This window comes from Pteropus medius, unplaced genomic scaffold (genome assembly GCF_902729225.1).
Source record: "Pteropus medius unplaced genomic scaffold, Ma_sr-lr_union100, whole genome shotgun sequence".
Taxonomy (NCBI): Eukaryota; Metazoa; Chordata; class Mammalia; order Chiroptera; family Pteropodidae; genus Pteropus; species Pteropus medius.
The window spans coordinates 5,059,945-5,085,545 of NW_024350927.1; the positions used below are offsets into that span (position 1 = coordinate 5,059,945).

Consider the following 25,601-nt stretch of genomic DNA (forward strand, 5'->3'; position numbering starts at 1 on the left):
CTCTTCTGGTGGCATATCCTCATTGCTTTTCAAGGCTCGTCATCCCTGAAAAAGGCCGGTTTGATGAGTGAGGATTTCAGGCTCTGAGATGGGGGAGAGTCTGTTTTTAAGAGAGAATTTGGGTGTGAACATGGTGGGGATCAGGCAATCAGTCAGATCCTTTCCATTCAGCTCCCTCTTTAAAAGGACAGAGTATGGTATGGGGGGAAGGACACACTTGGACCCTGGTTCAGGTCTTGGCTTTGCCACTTCCTAATTCCGTAACTGGGGGCAACCTCTGGTTTTTAGTTTCTTCCACTGTCAAATGAAAATAATAGCAAGATTAGTTATTAAGCAGGATTTTTTATTCAGTCAATACGTGTTTACTGAATACTTGCTATTTTCCAGGCACTCTTCTAGGCTGTCAGTAGAGCAGTATGCAAAACACGTCTGTCCTTCCAGAGCCTACGTCCTGACATTACGAGTATTCTATGTAAACACCCTAGGATCATGAACACTGAGGTGTTTGATCAATTTTCCTTTCCTTCCTAGAGCCCAGAATTTCCTAGCTGGCAGAGTGGGCAAATCTGCTCTTTTCCTAATGTGTATAGGCTCTCGGAAGCCAGAGGCTGTTCCTGAGAGAACAAAACTAATAATGGACGAGGTTCTCAGTGTGCCTTTTTCTCCAGGTTCTGGTTCTCCGTGAGCTGGCTATCAGCGTCCCCACCTTCTTCTTCCAGCAAGTACAACCCTTCTTTGACAACATTTTTGTGGCTGTGTGGGACCCCAAACAGGCCATTCGTGAGGGCGCTGTAGCTGCCCTTCGTGCTTGCCTGATTCTCACTACCCAGCGTGAGCCAAAGGAGATGCAGAAGCCTCAGTGGTACCGGGTAAGGAGATGGGTTCATTCCAACTACCAGCAAAGCACATTTACATAAAGGATCACTGGGCCTCTGGCCAGTAACAGGCTCCCTTGCCACAGAGCAAGGTCATTTGCTTTGGTCTCAAACAGTTTTTTAAGTTCAGTTTAAATCAGCAGTTATTTTATTGTATTTTACTAAAGCAAAGATCCACTGATAGCCACATCATTATTTTATGTACCCTAAGAATGAAAACATGCCCTTTAAACTGTGACTCAGTGCCTTCTTATCAATAATTATAAGACATCTCTTTTCAGAGATGTTAAAATGTGGAAAAATGGGTATCTCAGAAATGAAATTTGGTTGATACTAATTTAGAAAATGCCAGTTCTCTCTTCTCTAGTATCTTGAGTCCTTTGCTGATTGCTGCTGCCAAGAGAACTTACTAAGGAGCTTTGTACTACAAACAGAGCCCTGAACATGGGCTTGGAGACCAGGGTTCTAGTCTTGGCTTTGCTATGTGACCTGTGTGTGACAAGTTATGTAATTTCTTTGAGACTCTGGTTTTGTTTTTTTTTTAATCTTACTATTAAAATGGGATGGTAATGGTATCTGCCATATGGTATTGTGAGAGTTGAAGCTAAATTAAGCGCGAGAGCTTGATGCATTAGTGTTGTTGATGATATGGGTACAAGGCACCGAGCAGGCATGGGAACACCTCTGGACCTTTGAATAGCTGGGGTTGGCCCGTGTTCTGTCTAACTCAGATGTTGATACAGGCATTCTGTATCTCTACATAGCATACATTTGAAGAAGCAGAGAAAGGGTTTGATGAAACCTTGGCCAAGGAGAAAGGCATGAATCGAGATGATCGGATCCATGGAGCTTTGCTGATCCTCAATGAGCTGGTCAGAATCAGCAGCATGGAGGGAGAGGTGAGAAGTGCTTCAGAGGGGTGTCCAGGCGTCTCATATGCCATTCTGTGAGCAAGACAAGGTGACATCCTTGTCCTCGTGGAACTGACATTTTATAGGGGAAACAGCCAATAACTAAATAACAAGATACTTTTAGATAGCTGCAAATTCTATGAAGAATTGGGATGAAGGGTAATTGAGGGGTCAGGAAAGACCATTGGAGCTGAGACCCATATGACATAAAGGAGCCAGGCCTTTGCAGCAGGCAGGAAGATCATGTTCCGGGCAGAGGCTCTGAGTTGGGAGCGAGTTTGACAAGTTCAAAGAACAGAAGGAAATGTGGCTTTGCACCCTGAGCAAGGGAGAGGGTGGGATGAGCCAAATCAGTAGGCCTCATAGTTCTCGGTAAACACTGGCATTTACTCTCATTGCAGGGCCAAGCACTGGAGTTGTGTATACAGGGAAATGGTGATTCATTTTTAACCATGGATTGGCTCCTGGGGGAAAGCTTGTAGAGAGGCAGGAATGAAAGCAGGGAGACCGATTAGGAGATGGGTTAGCACGAGAAGCTGTTGCAAAGATGGATTTCAAAGTATAAGGATTTTATTAGGGAAATGGGCTATGAGAGAAAATGTGGAAGGAGCTGGGGAACTGTCAGATCTCAATACATATCTAACCCTGAGGGAACATGAGTGGAAGCAGAGCAGGACGAAGCATCCTGGTCTACTGTGCAAAGCTGGCACGGGCTCCTCAGGCCAAAGTAGGCCATCGGAGGAGGCCCACCTTAGCATTCCTGCTGTGCTCTGTTGCTGGCTAGGAGCCACCTGTGGAAGGTATGGCCTTGGCAGAGATATGGCGATAGATTTCAGAGTAGTCACTGGGGTCCTTGTGGTCGGAGGTCACGTTCCCATGGCTGCCACAGGAGGCTATTCCAGGAGTGTGGGCGAGCCATGGTGGTGGCTTCGACTAGCACTGGCAGTGTAAACACTGGGCAATAGCTGGGTTCAGGATGGGTTCGGGAGGTAGAGCTCCATCTGTGAATCTCCCTATGGGGAGCTGATTGGTATGAAATTTTACCCCAGGGCTTCCTGCTTTAATAGACCCAATAATTGTTTGGTAATGGCCATGCCCTAGATGTGGGGCAGCACATGCTGCCATATGTGTAGAGCTAGAAAGATCCGGCTTGGAGTCCCATCTCTATACAATGTGACTTGGACAAATGACTTTACCTCCTTTAGCCTCGTTTCCCTCACTTTCACAGGGACTCCTTACCTCGCTGAGCTCCTGTGAGGTTTCTAAATACATGTGCAGTGCCAGCGCAACACCTGATGCACAGTGGGAATCCCATAAATGATAGCACTCAGAGATTCCCACCCAAGTATAATGGCCCAGACAGCCCTGGAATCTTCGTTTCCTCCCAGTGAGACAGGACAACATCACCCAACTCATAGACTTGAATGAAATGCATGGTTATATTACTTTGTAAATTATCAAGAATTATCCAGATGCATGGTAATTTCATAATACTGTAGGCCAGCTACATTATGTCTTAAGAGCTAGAGTAAGGCAGCATGAATAAAACATGACATTCTAGCCGGGGGAGACAGATAATACACAAATATGTAAAAACCTAAAGTGGATCACACAGTAATGAATGCTATGGAGAAAAGTGGGGCAGGGAAAGGGAATAGGGGATGTCAGCATGGACTGAGGATTGCATTTTCAAACATGGTGACGTTTGAGCACAGTCATGAAGAGATAGGAAAAAAGCTATACACGTACCTGGGGGAGAGCGTTCCAGACAGCTGGTTCTGCAAGCTCAGGGGCCCCCAGGCAGGAGCACGTTGCTTTATTTGGGGAGCAGCCAGATTGTTGTGGCCCAGCGTAGTGGGAGGGAGAAGGTGATGGGAGATGGGGTCGGAGGGATACCTGGGGCCGGGACAGGACACATCATGTAGGGTCTCAGAAGCCACTGTATAGACTTTGTCTGCAAAGTGCGAGGCGACTGGTGCGTTTTAAGCAGTGGAGTGATATTTAACTCGTGTTTCAAAAGGGTTGCCGTGGCCACTGTGTTGAAAATAGATTATCAGGGGGGTAAGGGCTGAAGCCAGGAGTCTAGTTAGGTGGGATCTGCAGCAGTCTCAGCAGGGAAGGTTTGTGGCTTGGACTACAGTGAGACCTGTGAAGGTGCAAGAAGCGGCTGGATTCTGATTTTGCTATTTGGAAGTCGATGGGGGAGAAAGATGAGTCGAGGTTTTTGGCCTGAGCAACTGGAGAGATGGAGTTGCCACTTATTAAGATGGAAAGATCGAGATAGGAGGAGCAGGTTTAGACCTGCTACAGGCTAGAAGGGCGGGAGTTTGCTTTTAAACATGCCTGTTGGGAGTCGAGCAGAGATATTGAGTAGTTCTCAGGAGAGGTATGAGTGAGAGATACGCATTTGGGAGTTGACAGCAGGTGAATGCTGTTTAAGTCATCAGACCGGAGGAGAACCTCAGGGTGGAGAACAGCTACTGTGGTTGGAGAAGAGCTAGGGCCTGAGAACCTGGGGCAGGAGACGAGCGATGGAGGGAGACCGAGAAGGGAAGGGGGCAGCAGGGAAGCTCGGAGTCAAATGAAGCTCGGAGAAGCCAAATGAAGAAAGAGTTTCAAGGAGGAGGGACTACTAAGTTGGATCAAACGCTGCAGATAAGTGAAATAAGATGACGACTGAGAACTGACTGTCAGATTTAGCAGCATAAGAGTCAGTTGGTGACTTTGACAAGAATAATAGACAAGATTTTTCGAAAAATAAAAGTATCTGTCAAGAAACGTTTAGAAGTTTAGAAAATTATTTTATATCCTTCCCATTTCACAGTGTTGGAGGGTGAATTGTTAAGCAGCCCTTCGAATAGGGAGTAAATGTGGGCTCTGCACTAGTCGGCTTATTGCATACCTCCTGTGGAATTGCTAGGATTCTGAGAAAGTTGTTTGCCTAAGTCGTTTCTACTAGAGTTTCTGGCAAAGAGAAGGAGAGCAGACTGTTGACAGGATGCTGGCCTGGGGCTGCCCCACACCTCTGCAAGAGGCTCCACTGCTATGATCTTAGGTCCGCAGGCACAGCAGTTTGCAAGTCAGCTTTCCCAAACCAACTTGGCAGGGTGGGCGGCAAGGTCTTGGCGGCCAGCCCCCTGCTGCTGCTTTATCGTACGGTAGGTGGTGCTCTTCTGCTAAAGCTCGAATAAAATCAGGCCACCAGCAAGGTTCTGGGGAAACATAATCCCAAAGATGCCTAGAGACCACCCTCCTCCACGTTGGAAATAGTTGCGTTTCAGGGTCAGGCAAGTGCGTTGCTCTATAGACTCCCCGGTGCCTGGGCAAGTGCTGCTTGTAAGTAAAGGTGGATTTTTTTCCCCCGTGTATGTAGCGCCTGAGGGAAGAAATGGAGGAAATCACACAGCAGCAGTTGGTACATGACAAGTACTGCAAAGATCTCATGGGCTTCGGAACGAAACCTCGTCACATCACCCCCTTCACCAGTTTCCAGGCCGTACAGCCCCAGCAGTCAAATGCCTTGGTGGGACTGCTGGGGTACAGCTCTCACCAAGGCCTGCTGGCATTTGGGGCTTCCCCCAGCCCAGCTAAGTCCACCCTAGTGGAGAGTCGGTGTTGCAGAGACTTGATGGAGGAGAAATTTGATCAGGTAGGTTCCAGGAGGCCCGCTCCCTCTCTCCCAAGCTTCACACCTCCTTTGTCTTCGCCAACCCCATATCCTTCCTCTCTCAGGTGTGCCAGTGGGTGCTGAAATGCAGGAATAGCAAGAACTCGCTGATCCAAATGACAATCCTTAATTTGTTACCCCGCTTGGCTGCATTTCGACCTTCCGCCTTCACAGGTGAGGATGTTCATGGACGACGTCATTACCCAGTTAAGAGTAATTAAACGGAAGTGGTTGCAAAAAGCCACTTCTGCATCTCATTTGAAGCAACACCAACCAGGGGCTAGTCTCTGGTTTCTTTGCCTCACGCCCAGTTTCTGTGGTATCCAGTTCAGGTTTTCCACGGATGTCTCAGGCAGTCAGTCCTAGAGCCAAGCGAGTCCTCGTGTAGGAATGAACTAAAAAGTTCATGAGTGGACTGAAAAGAGACCAAAGGAAGGGCAGCTTCATTTTAGATTCTGCAGTGGCTCTCTGCGGGCCAGGGAGGATTTGGTGGCTGTCCTACTTTTCCCCCGAGGACACCGAGATATCTTACCGCTTATAGGACGGAAGGGCTGGATGTTTCAGAGGCAGGTTTCATGGCTGACAGACTGTGGGTTCCCATGTTCCTGCCCCGTTCTCACTGGGCAATGGGAATTCCTGGCCCCCGTAGGTGGCCCAGTTCAGATACTGGCTTCTCTCTGAGGCCTTTCTCGGTTACTCCAGCCAGAGGCATCCCTTTTCACTTCCATCTGAGCCCCAGCTGTGGAAAGTCTTGAGCGTCAGACTTGGGGTGAACAAATCCTGCCTCTGTCCGTAGCTGATGTTCTGAACAGGTTATTTGACCCTCCCCGACTTGTAAAATTAGAATGACAATCCCTGCATCACAAGATGAATTGTATTAATGCCAAGCACCTACTCTCAGTGCCTGGGACAGAGTCAGTCCCAGGAAAGGGAAACCACTATTATGTCATCAGTGCCTCTCGCTACTTCAAATCCATTTCAGAAATAAGGTAAAGGTGAAGATTACAGTAATACTCTAGTCACTTGTTCACATTTATTGTCCTTGTTTCTTGTCCACAGTCGCCAAGTGTAGAGGCCCCCGTCCCCGACATCTCTTTGTTCTTCGCTGTGGTGCGTGTTGCATCGCCTGTGATTAATAAGCATTCAGGACCAAATAAGAGACAGGAGCGTAAGTGGAAGGCCAGCCTGACCCTCAGCAGATGCCATTCCCTAGCACAGACTCATTTCACGCCACCCGTGAAGCAGGAGAAACATGTAGCTGTCGAGCTGTTAAATGTGCTGTGTGTGAGAATAGAACGTGTCGAGTAAGCATGAGACAATTAGCCACATAAAATTACTGAACAAGAGAGAAATGACGTAATGAAAATCACCCATAGTTTTTCAGCTTTCCATTCTTCCCACCTGGTACCCAGCAGCTTTTCTCTTTTTTAATGACCAGACATACCCCTGTTCAGTAGAGCTTTAAATGATCTTGGGTTGAAAGTCTGTGGTTCAAAAAAAAAGTAATAACTTGGCGAAATTTGATCAAAGTCTGGCACGTTGGGGAAGCAGTTACCCTAGTAAGTTCAAAAGGCTGCCTAGCAGCAGGATACAAAGGCTCGGAGGGCCCCTTGCTTTATTCTTTTGATGTAGGTTTTTGTTGTTTTATCAAATAATGTACAAAAATATGCCATTGACATTCAGCCTGGACAGCTTCCATATATATGTGCCTCAACAGGAAAGTGCCATTTGTTTAAAGCGCGCGGTTCAGAAGTCAGTCCTCAAATTTCCTGATGACATATGTTTCAAGAATATCAGAAATACCCTACGATGGGGCTTGAATTTCTAACAGTGTCAGATTCCTATTCTCTTAGGATGCTAAATCCAGAAAAGGAAATTGTCCTCTTGACTTAAGCTCACTTCCTGCTGAAATGCAAAGGCCTAGTTTTCCTCATCAGCACACTCTGATTTTAGGATTGTTTCACCCTGGTCTTCTGACTGTGTTCAAGCCCCAGCATGCCTCATTGTCATTTGACCACAAGAGCTGTGAGAGAAGACATTTCTCACTAGAATGAATGCAGTGATGTATCCGTGCTATTGAGGAGTCTAGTTTACTGTCTCCCAAACCATGGTTCGGTAGCCCTGAACACCCCTAACTTTCTAGTGGGTGTGTGGTCTTTCTTTCTCTGCCATTATGTGCTTCTGGTGCATAGACTTGGGGCCAGCAAGAGGAAAGAGAAGAGATATAAGAAGAGGCAAGAATCAAGAAATTTCAGCCTTCAGAGGAGTAATAACACTTTAGCTTAAATTGCCAAGAATTGCCTACTCGTGCACATTGGCTTATGTAAACTTAATGAAAATACACATGTGGCTTTCCAAATTACAGACTAAATCTTGTTCTGTTAAATATAACTATAACAGAAATCTCTAGGTAATAGTGATTTCCAAGCCTAACTTGAATGGAATGGCCTGTTTATTACAAACAGTATTCAATATTACTTTAAATTTCAATATAATATAAAGTAATTTAGGTGATCCTCTCTTTGTTTTTAAACAAGATTTAACATATATTTCTTAAAACGGGAGCATGTAATCTTTCCCTCAAATTATAACACTTATGGGGATAATTATGTGATACGGTTTTGGAGACCCTTTAAGTTTTTTTTAATTAAACAGAAAAAAAAATCTTATATTTTTAATATTTCCAAAAGATGTATATGAGGAGTGATTATCAAGCATAAAACTTCGATTAGTACATCCTCTAAATTCTTAACATTTTCCAACAGGCTTTCTTAATTTATTCTTAAATTGTTTTGTAGGAACTCTGACCTTTGGTAGATAGACCAGCCCTGACCTTGGGCCATACTCTCTGTCTTTTCTGTGCTCAGATACCCAGTACCTCCAGGATACCATGAACCATGTCCTGAGCTGTGTCAAGAAGGAGAAGGAACGTACAGCAGCCTTCCAAGCTCTGGGGCTACTTTCTGTGGCTGTGAGGTCTGAATTTAAGGTCTATTTACCTCGTGTGCTGGACATCATCCGAGCAGCCCTGCCCCCTAAGGACTTTGCTCATAAGTAAGCATCTCTGTTATGATTTCACTTCCACCCCATTTGGTTGGAGAGGAAGGATGCTCCATCCCAGTTTCCATGGAGCTTAAGCCCATTCTCTGCCTCATTAACCTCCAGGGCATAGCAAATCCTGTAAAGAACAGCCCTTCTTCAGTTGAGCTCCAACCTTTTTCAAATGAAATGAGATAGATGTAAATATTTTGGGTCTGTTGAATACCCCGTGAATGTGTTAGATGCCAGTGCTGCTTCAGTGTTATTATTTACTGGGAGTATCCTAGTTTTGCTCTTTGCTCTGGCTTCAAAGGTCTTATTTTGATACAAGACCTAGAGAGAGGACTTCTAGACTGGAACTTAGGGGACCTAACAGTCACCTTTTTCCTTATCACTGAAGTTGGATACGTTATTCCACCTGTTGAAACTTCCCAATGAATAAAACATGAGGAAAACCTTCAGCATCCTGCAAGATGGAGAGGTCAGGGTGTCTTCTCTAAGCCAGGGGGTCGGTGTTAATTAGAATCACGTCTGTATTTTCCTGTTTTAGTAGCAAAGATTGCTCTGGTGAATTAACAAGCCTCACCCATTCCAAAGCCCAGCATTCTTATCATAGGGAGAAGAATTTCTTTCCATATGATGGTGGTGCCCTGTACCCAATCCCTCATATACACATTATTCAATTGCTTCCTGAATAGGTACCTTGGCCAGCACTGCATAAGCCCATCTGGTGCCTTTTGTGTGAATTGGGAAAAGGGGCCCCTTCCTTGAGACACTTTACTGCCATCTGCTGGATTGGTGTTTTAAACACTGGATACACATTGACGTGACTCTAGCTTGATGGGCCCCCTAGAATTGGGCAGTAGAGAACCTGCACACCCACGTGTATGACCCTGCCTGGGTACCCTGTCCTCCTTGCCCCAAGGCGGTTTTGAGGTGGGGCAATACAGAAGGCTTTTATGACTAAACTAGCCACTCTTTGGTTCTCTGCAGGAGACAGAAGGCAATGCAGGTGGATGCCACAGTATTCACCTGCATCAGCATGCTGGCGCGAGCAATGGGGCCGGGCATCCAGCAGGACATCAAGGAGCTGCTAGAGCCTATGCTGGCCGTGGGACTGAGGTGGGTGCCAGAAACCTGAGCTTTCTCCATTGCGGGTGGTATGAGGCTTGAGCCACAATACTGGGGCTGTGTTGAAAGAGCAAGGCATGGTTGTTTGCACATTAAATTGGATAGGCAGGATAGCGCACACTAAACACAGGGGCTGTTTCTAACCCTAGTTCCATCATAGCTAGCTATGTGATCTTGCGTAAGTTACTTTACCTCTCTGAGCCTCAGTTTTCTCACCTGAAAAGTGGGTACAATGACAGTTCCTATTATCTAGGGTTGCCTTAGGGATTAAATGAAAGAATTCATGAAATAGCTACTCTTAGCATAGTGCCTTGCATATCAGAAGTGCCCAATTAATGTTTACAGCTGTCGTTTATATGATTATTAGGCAAATTGCTTAAGCTTCCTATACTTTGGTTTTCTTCATCTATAAAATAAGGACAGTGCTCTCAGTCTGCTTCCCAGATTATTTATTGAGACTTGGTCTTCTGCAGTGGCCGAATTATATTAAGCAAGTTCTCCCATGGCAAAAACCAGAAACTTATAGGTTGTTTCGAAATCTGTGAGCAGGCCAAGAGTTGGGGATATTTATTCTATTTTATAATATTCTTTCTACTTTAAAAATCAAGCAGCGATGGGACCCAATCCCCTTGCTGGACAAGTGGGACTTTTTTCTCAAGTACAGACCGAATGTCATATATCTAGCCCCGTATGTGACTGGTTTCCTCCCCCTCAGCCCCGCCCTCACAGCTGTGCTCTACGACCTGAGCCGTCAGATTCCGCAGCTGAAGAAGGACATCCAGGATGGGCTACTGAAGATGCTGTCCCTTGTCCTTATGCACAAACCCCTTCGGCACCCAGGCATGCCCAAGGGCCTGGCCCACCAGCTGGCTTCCCCTGGCCTCACAACTCTCCCTGAAGCCAGCGATGTGGGCAGCATTACCCTTGCCCTCCGAACTCTTGGCAGCTTTGAATTTGAAGGTAGGAAATTGCAGTGGGAAGATAGTGAGTGATGCTGGGAACCTCAAGAAAGGAATGAGGGTGCCTAGAATTTCTGGATCTTGCTAGGGGTCCTGGATACAGAGTAGCTGACTCTGTAGCAGCTCATGCTTCCTAGATTCTTTCCTTATATTGTTAATTCCTACTGCTTGTTTCTTTGTCCAGTACCGAGTTTGGGGGCAGATGGTATTCAGGAAAAGTATGCATGGGTCCAAGAAACTAATGCTTCAGAGATGGAAAAGTCACAGATGGATCCCACTCCCCACCTCCATGTAGCCAGTATGGTATTTAATGCTTTAAAATACATAAGCATGAGCTTTGGGGCATTCGTGTTCCTATGGCGGTGTGATTTCCCAGAGTGCTGTACTATGTAGTTCAGTTTGGAGTTCCAAGTTGCAGATAAACCTCCATTAATGCCCTAGAGAGATTATTTCAGGAGAGAAAAGTGGATACTTTTGAAATTTAAGATCGTTTAAGTGTTATTAAGACTATAGGGAAACAAGCAAGTACAAAAGCCTCAACATGCGGCCTGAATACGTACGGCCGTCTGTGGTTTCCCTGTGACAGTTCCTTCACTTACGCTGATTAACACTCCAGATAATTTATTTGTAATGAATAGAAAGTAGCTATATTTAAACCTAGCCTCCTTCAGACTCTCTTTTTGGTATTTAAATCTGGGAACTAAACGAAACAAATTAAATTTGATCACGAATCGTTTTACTTTCTGGGAATATAAAAGATTGAGTCAGAATAAAACCAAATGATTATTATTTGAAGAGAATAAAGGAAGGATTAGGATGGAGGGAATGCTTTTTCTCTGTCTCCCCACCTCCCTTCCGCCTTTCTAATGACCGGAAGCTCATTTGTTAAGAAGAGTTCTGGGTCGGTACCTTGCTGATCAATACCTTGTTGAAAATTGAATGAGTAGCCATAAAATGAAAAATACAGCTAGCAGTTTGCAGACCTGCCGTCAGAAGCAGCAGTGTCGTATTCTGTTTTCTCTCTGCCTTTGTGTCCAGGACACTCTCTGACCCAGTTCGTCCGTCACTGTGCGGATCACTTCCTGAACAGTGAACACAAGGAGATCCGCATGGAAGCCGCCCGTACCTGCTCTCGCCTGCTCACGCCCTCCGTTCACCTCATCAGTGGCCACGCGCATGTGGTTAGCCAGACTGCAGTGCAAGTGGTGGCAGATGTGCTCAGCAAACTGCTCGTGGTTGGGATAACAGATCCCGGTAAAGTTTGTAAGACAGAAGCAGTCTAGGAAAGTGTACTGGTTTAGGGCCCTTTCGTTACGTGGCCTCTCTAGAGACCTTCAGCCTCAACCAGCTGACATTCAGCTCTCTCTGCCAAGGCATTAGGCTTAGATGCTCCAGCCTATCGGTGTAAGATAATCTGTCTTTAATTCTATTATCTTTGCCCCTATGACTAGAGAAAAGAATGACAGGTTAGATGAGAAAAGGTATCAGGAATCCTCTCTCCAGGCTGAGGGCAGTGGAAGTGAACCCTGGGAAGACTGGAGGGATGAGTGCTCTGAAGAGATGTTCAAAGGCTCCATTCCCCTTGCAGACCCTGACATCCGCTACTGTGTCTTGGCATCCTTGGATGAGCGCTTCGATGCACATCTGGCCCAGGCAGAGAATTTGCAGGCCCTGTTTGTAGCTTTGAATGACCAGGTGTTTGAGATCCGGGAGCTGGCCATCTGCACTGTGGGTCGGCTCAGTAGCATGAACCCAGCCTTCGTCATGCCTTTCCTACGCAAGATGCTCATCCAGGTAATGATGTGACAGTCAGACCTAGAGGTAGTGGGGAAAGGACTTTCATCAGGACAGCTATTTGGGGAAAGAGAGTTGAAGACAAGGAAGGGGAAGAAAGATTGAGATACCCGGTAAAAGCCACATTCGGCTCCAAGAGTCCACATGTTTTCCCAGCTTTGTAATTACAATTCTAGTGTTTATCACTTCATAAGCCTGTTGTCAGTATGACTCCAGGGTGCCTCTCAGTCTCAAGCTAACCTCTCAGGCAGCTCTTTCTTTTTCCTGGCAAGTCACCAGCAATTCCATTTCTTGGCCCTCTTTACTGCAGACGGTCTTCTCAGCACCTCTCTACCCTTCCATGCTCCTGCTTTTCTTGCTAATGCCAGCCAGGTCAAGCACAAAGGCCAAGTATGAGAATGGTTCCAACATTGTTTCTCATAGTTATTGCCCTTGGTCTGTGGTCCCTGGCTTTCATTCCTAAATAATGCGAGAAGCCAAGGTAAGCTGCTTGGACTAGAGCCTAAGGTAGATTCACATTGGCAGTGCTAGTAAATCTAGTAGGATTTTCAATTCCTGCTGAAACCTGTCCTCACCTACTCAAGTAAGTTCTCTGGCCTCCTTGTGAGCGATGCGTGGTCCAGTCCTTCTGCCTCAAGTTATTTACACCTGCCTTTTCTAGATCTCAGTGTGTCTCACCCAGTCACTTCCTCTTCCCCCACTTCATCCTGTCCCCACCTCTCCCTCTGCTTCCTAATCCTCCCCCCACCGGTTTCTTTTAAAATAAACACTTTTTATAACATAGAACTTAAACATAGAAAATTATTAACATATATAACTTTTACTCTAGGAAACTATCATTTATTCACAATCTGTCATAAGTAAAGTGACCATAAATTATATATATCATCAGTCGACAAATGAGAAGATTATATTTATGGTGGCACTTCTGTTTTTAGCCTAATGGTTTATTTCTTTAACTACTGGCCTGTGTTAGGAGTGCCTATCATTTTAAGTCTTTTTAAAATATACCTAAGGTTTGGAGAAGGACAAGAAATCATTGCTGAGCCTGCCAGCTCAAATCATGCTAAATAAGCTTGATGTAGAAATATCTTCTAATTAGAATATCAGGAGGTTCATTCAGTTAACAGATGTTTCGAGCACCTCCTAAGTTCCAAGCATGCTGGGTCCTGGAAGCATTTCATCGGTGAACGAGCCAGCATGGCCTGTGTCCTCTCGTCTAGAAGCTTCCAGTAAGCTCTCTAGTCGTTGTGTTTTTCTGGTATTGAAGAATGTGAAGCTCCCCTGAGTGAACATACCACCCACTAAACTTAGCCTTTGAAACGACAAAATTTTAAATTCTCTTGTTTTTAAACTTTGATACAGATTTTGCACATGTTCATGTCTTGATAAGGGACATTACCTAAAAGTGCTTTGGCCTGTTCTTGGTGTCTTGATCATCGGGTATCGTTACTAGGGCGCAGCGATGCTCTCTGGCTCTGGAAGTGAATTTGGGGTTACTTTGGCCCTGTGCTGCCCCAGAGAGTCATACTCTTCTCACTGGTACCCATTTCCTCCCAGTCGGCCATCTCTTCTTGCTGTTATGGGTCTGTTCGTAGTAACCCACTCCATCCCCTCTTGCTGCTGTCTGCTGTGATGGGAAGGACAGCTTGCTGAGGGGTTACAGAAAATCAGGATTCTTAAGTCACTAATTTAAGAAAAAATATAATATTAAATTGTAGACTCCCCCTCTGAGTAGCTGAGTTGACATGAGCTTTGTTTTCTCATTTTTCTCACTGTTCAGAGATTTCCTCTGACAACTCCAGCTCTTTAGAAGTGTGTCTAAATTATGTCTTGTGTCACCAGGAGTAACGTGATTTGCTGGTGTTGGAAGGATGTCAGAACAAGCATGTTATCTCCGTTTATTAAGGTCCAGGGGGAGCCTATTGATATTTTCCCTAACTATTTGGGTTTATCTAGATGTGCCTGCAACCCCTTCCAAGTATCTGTTTCTTTCATCATCATAGCTATCTGACTGTTCCGTGATTCCTTGGTCATTATGTACGGGCAGTCCTTGTGATTTGCTGTCTGGACAAAGGTTTTTCTTGCAGAGAGCCCCTCTTTCCTCATTTCTGCAAAACTCTGCTCGCAGCCGTCCCCGTTGGCTTTCTCAGTCGTCTTCGTGCTACACTGTTAAAAGCTGTGCTGGGAGAGGACAGTGGCACCTCGTGGTGCTGTAACAGTAGAAGATGGGCTGGTATCAAATAGTTCTTCTTCCAGTCACTGCTGTAGCCAATACTATTCTGTGAGCTGCAAAGATGTCCTTTGCTTATAGAGTATATGGCAGCTACTTGATCCACAGTGGAGTTCTGGGTCCTTCCCCTGGTTCCTGGTCACATTCTCCCTTTGACACCCAGTGTCTCTCTAGAATTTCCTCTGCCATACTGAGCCTTTCCCTGTAGATTTTGACAGAGCTGGAGCACAGCGGTATTGGAAGAATCAAAGAGCAGAGTGCCCGCATGCTGGGGCACCTGGTCTCCAATGCCCCCCGACTCATCCGCCCCTACATGGAGCCCATTCTGAAGGTAACTCACAGAGTAAGACTGAGATACTGGCGATTTCTTCGGGTTGTCTTATGCCAGCTTGTTTGAGGCAATGGGAGTGGTTTGGTGCTCATTTCTGTACTGAGCAAAGTACGTTATTTTTTTTTTTTGTCCTAGGCTCAGGGACAAGGGCCACATCAAGCACACTGAGTTAAAGAATATTAAAAATCTCACCAGTTGCAGCAAAGGGCTCTTCCTATAAGAGATAAAATATGATGCTTCAAGCACATCATCAAATGTGCTTGGTAAGGAGAAGTAGGTAGATAACGGCACAAAATAGCTCCACCCAAATCAAGGAAAAGAATGAGCTTTAAAATCTGAACCTTCGTCTACAGCCATGCCACCCTGAACAAGCCCGATCCCATCTGATCTCAGAAGCTAAGCAGGGTCGGGCCTGGTTAGTACTTGGATGGGAGACCACCTGGGAAGACCAAGTGCTGTAGGCGTAAAAAATAAAAAAATAAGGGATTGTAAGCTGACAAGGTCCTTGCAATCTGTGAGGTCAACCAAGAGTCGCCTTGCCTAAAAAAATAAATAATAAAATCGAAACCTTCAAATATGAATATTTTAGAGTCATATGAAGTCTTTCATAACTTGCATGAATCCGGGTAAATGATCACACAGATATAGTTTAGAGGAGGCGTTAGAAATGTTTTTAAATCATAGCACATCCCAGTCCTCTTATATGTCAGACTTGTGTGCAGTATGGAGAAAAGTTTGAGAATCCACATTTGAGAGAAATCCTGGATTTATAAAGTCTGGAAATAATTTTTCTGCGACTGAGATGGTCTCTTGGGTGAATTTTACTTATGTAAAAGAAGGATTTCTGGTAGACTCTAACCTGCATTCATTTTCTCATACCTTCTTCCCATAGGCTTTAATTTTGAAACTGAAAGATCCAGACCCTGATCCAAACCCAGGTGTGATCAATAATGTCTTGGCTACAATAGGAGAGTTAGCTCAGGTAAGGGGACAGCTGCTTTTACCGTAGGATGGAGAGACTACTATTTAATCTCTGAAGAAGTCAAAATACTTGATGCTATAATTCCTAATCTTACCTACCTCTCCCTTTTTCATTTTGTAGGTCAGTGGCCTGGAAATGAGGAAATGGGTTGACGAGCTTTTTATCATCATCATGGACATGCTCCAGGACTCCTCTCTGTTGGCCAAAAGGCAGGTGAGTGCCTCTGCTTCCTGACAGAGCAGGACGGGCTCCATGAGGCTGGCGACCTTGTCTCTCTTAGTCACCTCAGTGTCCCCAGCCAGTCCCTGGCACACAGGAGGTACTCAGAAATATTCATTGAACGAGTAAAAAAGAAGAAAGACTTGGAACCAAAATTGGCTGTTATCCTGACCCAGAGTCACTTTGAGTAAGTAGCAGGGCTGACCAGTGCCATTTCTTGTAGACAAAAGAAAACACAGATCATCTGTCAGAGACCCAGCCCCTAAAGGTTCAAGAAAGAAAGCCTTGATCTCCAGCTGTGGAGGCCAACAGAGCTTCAGCTCACTCTCCCCCAGCCCTGGCTTCGCCTTGGTCATTGAGGTCATTAGGTGACTAGACTGAAATTAAGAACAGTTTTAATTTCCTTTTAAGTTGGACTAACCATTCACTGTGGAAGGACAATGTATTTCCTTTGAGAAAGGCAGGACTCTTTACCTTTGAGCTAGTGATTGTTGTATTGGTTTTGTGGCCTTATTTTTATGCCCCGGCTCTCAGGATTTCTGATCATGGTTAGCATCTTTATTGGAAATTTTTTTCTTATATGGCTTCTAACCCTTTATTTCAACCATTTAACAAAGAGTTCAAACTGGCTCAACTACCCATGTGATCTTTTGTCTGTCCAGGTGGCTCTGTGGACCCTGGGACAGTTGGTAGCCAGCACTGGCTATGTGGTAGAGCCCTACAGGAAGTACCCCACTTTGCTAGAGGTACTGCTGAATTTCCTGAAGACTGAGCAGAACCAGGGTACACGGAGAGAGGTAGGGGACGTGGCACACTTGGTCTTTAAAGACTTTGCTGGGAGAATGGAGAGAGAGACAGAGAGACAGAAGTTTGTGGCATTAACATGTTCTGACTTCCTGTCCCTCTCCACTTTGTTCATGTAGCCAGTTGTTTGGGTATGAATCAGTTATCATGAAGCATGAGATATGGTGGTGAATTTTCTTTTTCCCTCCCTTTTCCTACCCAGGCTATCCGTGTGTTAGGGCTTTTGGGGGCCTTGGATCCCTATAAGCACAAAGTGAACATCGGCATGATTGACCAGTCCCGGGACGCTTCTGCTGTCAGCCTGTCAGAGTCCAAGTCAAGCCAGGATTCCTGTAAGTTGGGGAAAACCATGAGTGACTTGCCAAGTGTCTGCCTCCCAGAGCCCGCACCGGCCATGCTTAGAAAGAGTCTTGGGCTGGATAACTGAAATTATAGCATATTGACTCGCTTCACAACTTTGAATGAAAAGTCAGTAGTTTCTTCTTGAAATCACAGCAGGATGCTGCTTCCCAGTGTGCCCAGAGGCCTCATGTCCGTCTGGGTTCTTCATCAAGAGTCAATAGGCTGCATCTGTACTCACTCTTTAGGGCTGATGAGAGAGATGTGACATATCACCACATCTCATTCTTCATTAGTGCTTCTCTGTTGTTTTCTATTTCCATGGCGCCCAAGGAGGAAGAAGGTAGAATTTGTTCTCCCTGTTTTAATCGATAGGGGAGTCTGAGGCAAGGCTCAGCACAGAAAAACCAGTTTAACAGTCAGAATCCAGGGCTCTTTGTCCATCATCAGTGCTCTGACCCTAGAGCCCCTCTGCCTTTGGACATACTACCTGAGAGATTGGGTAGGGTGTGGGGATGCAGGAGAATTTTCTAGACTTAACCCATTGTCCGTCAGAGCAGGCTTATTTTTGAAAGTGTGAAAGTTTGACAGTGGCTCTCTCAGCTATTCCAACAAAACGTTATTTTCCCAAAATAAGATAATTTGTTCCTAAATTCTATGGATGGGATCGTATTGCTTCCAGCGTGTTCTTCTATATATTAGAGAAGTGACGTTGTCCTGTCGAGCAGAGCCTGAGCCATGCCCCTCCGGTCTCCTCACTCAGCAGCACCAGTCTCCCAGTCTCTCAGTCTCTCCCAGTCTCCTGCTCCCAGTCTCCTCTCGCCTCCCCCTCCCTGTCTCCCGCCTCCCCGCCTCCCGTCTCCCTCTCCCTCATTGCATTGCTAACCAGCCAGCCACCCGCCCGAGTCCTTGAGATCCTTGTTCAGGTGGCATTTGCCACTCGCTTGTCTCAATTGCCTAGGGGGACCAAGCAGCTGCTGAACAGATGTTTGCCTAATTTAATTCTCTTTACTTTCATCTGGGAGAGTGATTATTTTATACATCAGTGCAGCTACGAAGTTCTGAACTGTAATGGTAAGAAGCTGAGTTAAACAGCAATTTAGAGAAAACCCATCATGTACTATTTGAGTGGTTTAAGTAATAGAAAAGCCAAAAACTCTTTAGTCCTTGATGCTGAGAGCCTATTTATTGGTTCCTAATATATCCTTTATTCCCAATGGTGTTAGGACGTAGCAGGGAGAAAGATGTGAATGCTGATGATGGTCAAGAAATGTTTCGGTTTGTCATTCTGCCCTAGCTGACTACAGCACCAGCGAAATGCTGGTCAACATGGGGAACCTACCTCTGGATGAGTTTTACCCAGCCGTGTCCATGGTGGCCCTGATGCGCATCTTCCGAGACCAGTCCCTCTCTCACCACCACACCATGGTTGTCCAGGCCATCACCTTCATCTTCAAGTCCCTGGGCCTCAAGTGTGTGCAGTTCCTGCCCCAGGTCATGCCCACATTCCTGAACGTCATTCGTGTCTGTGACGGGGCCATCCGGGAAGTAAGTAGCTAAAACCTCAACCCTTGCTCCTCCCTGCTCCAAGCCACACCTTCACGGAAGGTCCATGTGCACCTCAGCTTCCTAATAATGCACTCTGCTGGCAGTTGAACCCGATGCCTCTCCTCCTCCCTAACTTTTAACATTTAAGTGGACAGCTTTAATCAGCCGGCCCAATTTCTCGGTTTATCTCCTCAACATGGCTAAAGGATGAATGCCTGCGGGGAGAGACGGCATTGTTATTCTCAGCAATCTAGAGTTCATCCAGTTGTCTGGTAGGATGGCCGACAGTGTGGATTTCTGGCTGCTGCTTCATGATTAGATTCAAGTCAAATATTTTTAGCGAGACTACTCCAGAGTTGAAGTTGCATGCTTCTGACTGGATCTCATGATGTCAGCTTGTCCCATTATTGTTGGTCCTAAGGATGAGCACGTGGTTAAGTTGGTGTCTGTCAGATCTTCCCATTTTTCCTTAGTCGTGAAGTAGTGTGTGGGGTGAGACTGCGTGACTGTCGTATCCCCAGCTACCTTTTACTCAGTGATTTTAGCACTCATTGACGATCCTGGCCTGAATCAGTGATCACACTGGTTGTGAAATAATGACTTTTTAGTTCTCTCATCCTTTCTACTTTTAATAGCTGTCACTTTTCTGTGAGGAATGTTTCCCTTTCGTTCTCTTTTTCTCTGTCTTGTTCTCTCTTTTTTCTTTTTCTGAACCACTTGCAAAGTTGCAAAGTTGTTCTGTGATGACTATACCTAGACCACTGCAGACAGCAAACCTACTAGGTAAAGTTCAGGGTGGCTTTGCGGTTCCTGCTATTCGCAGGCTGTATTCCACAAGGGTGTATAGAGCACTGTTTAAAAGATACTTGAACTAATTATTTTTCCTTCTGTGATTATGTGTCCAATTTGATCTACATTTAGAGGAGGTAGTATCTTTTTTGAAAGTATATTTTCTAACTTTATTTTTATGTAATCAACTTCATTAAATTCTTACTAATCCTAATTTACCTGTAAATTTTCTCAGGTTTTTCACTCTAGATAATCATATAATCTACAAAAAGAAAAAGGTAGTTTGGGGGTTTTTTTGTTTTAACCCGTAAACCAGTTATTACTTTTCCTTACTATATTCCTAGGACTGCAGTATTGATTGGACTTAGTGACAGTAGAATCTTGTTTAATCTTGTTCCTGATTTTAATGGGACTGCTTTTAAGATTTTACCACTAGTACGTTTGCTGTAGATTTTCGGTAGGTAGCTTTTTAAAGATTATAAATGTTCCCTTATGGTCTTAATTTGCTAAAGAGTTTTTATCAAATGGGTACTGGATTTATGAAATGCTTTGATGATATGGGTTTTCTCTCTCAATGTCTTGATATGTTGAATTACAATATGATCTAATGTTGAAACATTCTTGAATTGTGTTAAAACCATCTTGGTTATGATATTTTTTAATGTATTGATTTTATATCTAATGTTTGTTTTAGAATTTTTATATCTATGTTCTTGAGTGGGATTGACCTGTAATTTCTTTTTTTAATTGTAGGTTTGAAGATCTGTTTAGCTTTTCTGTTTCTTTTTGAGGCAGTTTTGGTCACACTGTTCTAAGAAATTATTCATTTTAACTAAATGGCAAAATCTATTGGCATGAATTTGTTCACACTATTTTATATTTTAATGTCTTGCTAGAGATTTGTCATAATATTTTTCAAAGAACCAACTTTTGCCTTTGTTGATCTTCTCTTTTGTATCTTTTTTATTCTATTATTATTACTTTCATCCTATTTTCTTTTTTTACTTTTAAAAAGAATGTTTTGCATTTGAATATTAGCTCATTAGTTGTCAGTCTTAGTTGTCAGTCTTTCTTCTTGTCTAATGTAATCTGTTAAGGCTGTAAAGTTAACTCCAAGTATTGTTTAGCTGCATTCCAAACTTATAAAACTTTATTGAGATGAAATTTACACACTGTAAAATTCACCCTTCGTAAGTTTACAATTCAGTGATTTTTTTGTATATTTACAGAATTGTGCAACCATCACTACAGTCTAATTTTAGAAAATTTCCATCACCCCAGAAAGAAACCTCCTGCCCATTAGCAGTCATTTTCCATTCTGACCACAACCCCAGGCAACCATTTCAACCAAATTCATGCCAATAGATTTTATCGGTTAGATAAAATGAATCATTTCTTAGAACAGTGCGACCAAAACTGCCTCAAAAAGAAACAGAAAAGCTAAACAGATCTTCAAACCTACAGTTAAAAAAAGAAATTACAGGTCAGTTCCACTCAGGAACATAGATATAAAAATTCTAGAATAAACATTAGATATAAAATCAAAGTATTAAAAAAAATCATAACCAAGATGGTCTTAACACAATTCAAGACTTTTTCAACATTAAAATGTAATATAATTCAGCATATCAAGACACTGAGAGAAATGAGAGAAAAATCTCCCTTTACAATGGTGGATTTATTCATTTCTTATTATTGTCAATTTTGTTTTATATATTTTAGGTTATTAGGTGCGTACATCATTTCTTCCTGGAAAATTGAATCTTAACATTTTGCAATGACCCTTTTTATGTTTAACAAGTTTAAAATTTGTTTTGCCTGATAATATAGCTACACCAGCATTTTTTTGGGAGGATGTCTTGTCTTATCCTTTTATTTTTAACTGTCTTGTAACTTTTTGCTTTAGATGGGTCTCTTGTAATAATAACGTACATACTAATATATAGGTAGATTATCTTTTTAATCCGGTTTGAAAATTTTTTGTCTTTTAATCAGTGCGTTCAGTCTAAATTACATTTATCGTGATTGCTGATATATTTGGGTTTACTTCCCTCGTCTTACTTTGTGCCTTATTTTTGTCCTGTTCTAAATGTTTATTTTCTTTTCTGTCTTTTTTTTGGCTTGATCAAGCTTTAATTTTCTTATCTTCTGCCCTCTACTTGTTCATTACCTTTAATTTTATTAAACATTGTGTAATAGAGTATTTGAATCATAAAAGTAGATAACTTATATTCTCATACTCATCAACAATTAACTAGCATTTTATAAATTTAGTTTTATCTCTCCCCACCTCCACACTACACACACCACACACACACACACACACACACACACACACACTTTCCTCCTGAGATATTTTAAAGGAAATGTCAAAGATCATATTATTTCACCAATAAATAATTTTTTCTCATATGACCACAATTACAATAATCCTTAATATCATCTAAGACTAATCCTTCAAATTTTTGGTCCTTTAAAATTTCTTTGTATATTTGATTTTTCAGATCAGAATTTAAATAAGATCTACATATGGCATTTGGTTTATAAAGCCAATTCTCTATTCTCTTTTTTCCCCCATTTTTTTTTCATGCTATGTATTTGTGGAAGAAACCAGGTCATTTGTTCTGTAAAATTCTCTTCAAGATATTTTTTAACGTCTTGTAAACTGGTTTTAAAAGACTCAGGTTCCATTCCCTATTTTTCGTCTTCATCTGTCAGAGATGCGTTCTGGATATTTCTTCACATCCACTTTCTGTTCACTATTCTTCAGCTATGTCTTTTCAGACCTGTCATTAAATTTTTAGTTTCAACTACATTTTTTTATTTTTAAAGTTAACTAGATTCTTTCGAATATGCCTAGTATCTTATGGTGCTATCTTAGCCCTTGCTCATTTTTTTAACTCTCACTATTTCTTTAAGCATATTAAACAGGTTTGTTTTATATCCAATAATTCAGTATGTATAAAATAATCCCTGATGGGTCTAATTCTGCTCTTTATCGTTTCTGCTGAGTCACACTTGCAGTGTTTTGTCCTATGTGTTTTATAATTTTGGATTGTGTGTCCTATTCAGCTGGGCTTTTCCTGAAGCGATACTTGAAAATCTGCTCTAGAGTCACGTCTCTCTAGAGAGGATTTGCATTCACTTCTGCCAAGTCACCCAGAAGAACTTGGAGTGAATTTCTTGGCTTAGAGGTCCTCAGGCCACATGGATAATTAAAATAACCCCCTGAACCCACATGAGAGTGGTCTGAAATTATAAACTCTTTGGGGAGACGCTTTTTCTACCTAGACCTCATACCTAGACTGACAAATTTCTTTGTCTCCTTTTGCCAGTGGGCAGATTGGGGGCAGGGGGAGGCAGAGACTCACCAGTTTTCTTAATTTGTAGCACTTTGAAGGTCTGGCTTTATGTGAACGATTTCAGTTCTGATAATCTAATAACAATGTTTGTTATCTTTTATGCGTTGATTTTAGGCTTTTCATAGCGGGGGCATTTGGGAGGAGATTCAATCCACCACATTTCAGGAACAAAACTGTGTTCTTTTAAAACACTAATGCCGAGGGGAGAAAGGAGAATAAAACCTCAGGAAAGAATTTAAGGGAGAGGAAGTGAGATGGCTACGCGGGCTCCTTGCCCATGAAAGAGGCGCTTCCCCATCTGCGTGCATGAGTCGCCACTCCTTACGAATCAGCCACCAGAGAGGCTTCCCCATTTACACCTGATACGAAACGACAGCGAGGATCAGGCGCTCTAGTCCTTTCTGTCTCCAGGTTTTCCCTGACCTCCCTGCCATCCCCAATCCACGGGATTCCTCCAGCTTAGATTTTCTCCCTTCTTTCAGGTTTTGCATAACAAAAATGTAACTACAGAACCATTCTCTTTAGAGTCTCATGTTCCTCGCTCTCTGCAATGTACTTTTATAGGGACCATTTCATAAACACTGTCAACAGTGATGGTATAAGGCGGGGCCCAGGAGGTAGACAGAGATGGCTCTGCTGAGTTGAACCTGTGCTGTGCAGTGACCAGGTTCTAACCACCTTAGAATCCATCGGTGTCCCTGTCATTAGGGAATTAGTCCCAACTCTCTTTGAGCCCAGTCCTATATGTCTTGTCAATCTCACCTCTTCAGGTAGTGAGTTCTGTAAGTTCATTACTCACTATTTGAAACGCTTTTTATTTATTCCCCAACTTAGCCAAGTTTCAAAATGTGAAGAAGAGTGAAAATATGTCTATTCATCACTAAATTATCCTTGTTGATGGAGGGCAACAAAGGCATAGAGAGCTATGACAATCTTTTGGGGAGGGAGATTTAGAGTATGATTTGCTACTAAATATTGACCTGTAGCACTATCTGAAGACCATAACAAAATTAAAACTACACCCTAAAGGCATCTTTAACCTGTAAATTAGTTGGAGTTCCCCTTCCCTAGGTCCTCCTTGTTCCCAGCTTTATTTTGTGGACGGCATTTCTTCTCACCGTTGCAAGGTACCTACCTAATAGAATCTCCTTATCCCATCCCTTCCCCAGTTTGCTTGATGTTTTGGTTCATAATTTCTTCTTTTTCAACTATTTCTTAAATAATTTTTTACTTTTCAGTTATAGCCGGTATACAATATTGTATTAGTTTCAGGGATATAACATATTTATACAACTTCCAACGTGATCACCCTGATAAGTCTGGGACCTATCTGATATCATACATAATTATTGCAATGTAAATGACTTTATTCCTTACACATCCCGGTGACTTTTGTATCTACCAATTTGTGCTTAATCCCTCTCCCTTTTCACCCATCTTCCCAACCCCCCTCCCATCTGGCAACCATCAAAATGTTCTCTGTATGTATCTATGAGTTGGTTTCTGTTTTGTTTATTCATTTATTTTGTTCATTAGACTCCATATATAAGTGAAATCATGTGGCATTTGTCTGTCTTTGTCTCGTAATTTCTTAAGAGACTATTAAATAATTAAGACCTAATTAATTGAGTTAATTACTATAAGTAAACTACAGTGCCCATAATAGTTAGCTGTGTTTATTTTAAAATGTAAGTGGTAATGAATTAGGGCTGAATAAACAAAAGGTGCATTTACGGTTGATCCGTTTTATGTTATTTTCGTCTTTAGTGGCTCTGGATACCCTTCGATGCTAGTGGACATTGAGCACTTAACAGTATTCCTGGTCCTGTTCTAGTGCTTTCCAGGTGTTACCTCATTTAACTCTCACAACAGGCCGATGTGACAAATACTCCCCATTTCCCCACGGAAGAGGCTGGGCCCAGAGAGGTGACATGAAGGTCACAAAGCTAACGGATGACAGAGTGGTTCACAGCAGCCAGCCTGGCCCCAAAGCCCCTGTTATGCACTAAATGGCTTGTTGTCAACAATTCTTTTTAGACCCCACCACTATCCCCACCTGAGGTTTTAAGTCTGGTTCTTTGAGACTTATTGTCAGCAGATGGAGCGATGCGGAAACCGATTCCGTAGTTGTCCTCATGCGAAATTCTCGTGGATGTGGGTAAACCTAGGAATCCGACATCCTCCGTGGCCAGCTTGCTCACCTCTTCTCCCTTTCAGTTTCTGTTCCAGCAGCTGGGAATGTTGGTGTCCTTTGTGAAGAGCCACATCAGACCTTACATGGATGAAATAGTCACCCTCATGAGAGTGAGTAGAAGTGAATGCTTTGGCCTGTTCATCGGTGTTTGGGTCAAGGAATATTATCCATGTTTGGATAACAGGGACATTTTTCACGGGTCATGGTAGAGCTCTTACAACCCGAAATATAGGCGTGGAGCAAGGCGTCCTTCTGGGTTACGAAAGGTGGAGGAGGAGGGCTGTTGCTGCGGGTGCGAGGTGTGAGATCTGAGGCAGTAGCTTCCGCCGGAAACAGGCTCTGAGGCCTGCTCCTCAGCACAACAAAGCGATTTCACTTTAGCATCTCTACTGTTCCCACGAAAGCTCCTTCTTACCGCCCCAAA

General features: G+C 43.4%; 1 protein-coding gene and 1 non-coding gene across 2 annotated transcripts in view; both read left to right on the forward strand.

Moving 5' to 3' along the window:
• Positions 1–25,601, forward strand: part of MTOR (mechanistic target of rapamycin kinase) — a 114,960-nt gene that overhangs the window by 4,501 nt on the left and 84,858 nt on the right. The window contains exons 5-20 of the mRNA XM_039842242.1: positions 669–869; positions 1,640–1,774; positions 5,160–5,435; positions 5,519–5,627; positions 8,321–8,507; positions 9,486–9,614; positions 10,339–10,583; positions 11,621–11,836; positions 12,171–12,376; positions 14,818–14,940; positions 15,833–15,922; positions 16,043–16,135; positions 16,804–16,938; positions 17,148–17,277; positions 18,582–18,832; positions 25,201–25,287. Coding sequence (XP_039698176.1) covers positions 669–869; positions 1,640–1,774; positions 5,160–5,435; positions 5,519–5,627; positions 8,321–8,507; positions 9,486–9,614; positions 10,339–10,583; positions 11,621–11,836; positions 12,171–12,376; positions 14,818–14,940; positions 15,833–15,922; positions 16,043–16,135; positions 16,804–16,938; positions 17,148–17,277; positions 18,582–18,832; positions 25,201–25,287 — 2,613 coding nt within the window. The remainder of the gene's footprint in view (positions 1–668; positions 870–1,639; positions 1,775–5,159; positions 5,436–5,518; positions 5,628–8,320; positions 8,508–9,485; positions 9,615–10,338; positions 10,584–11,620; positions 11,837–12,170; positions 12,377–14,817; positions 14,941–15,832; positions 15,923–16,042; positions 16,136–16,803; positions 16,939–17,147; positions 17,278–18,581; positions 18,833–25,200; positions 25,288–25,601) is intronic.
• On the forward strand, positions 15,286–15,404 carry LOC120585953 (5S ribosomal RNA). The gene has a single exon (XR_005648580.1). It is a non-coding gene; the product is annotated as a 5S ribosomal RNA (ribosomal RNA).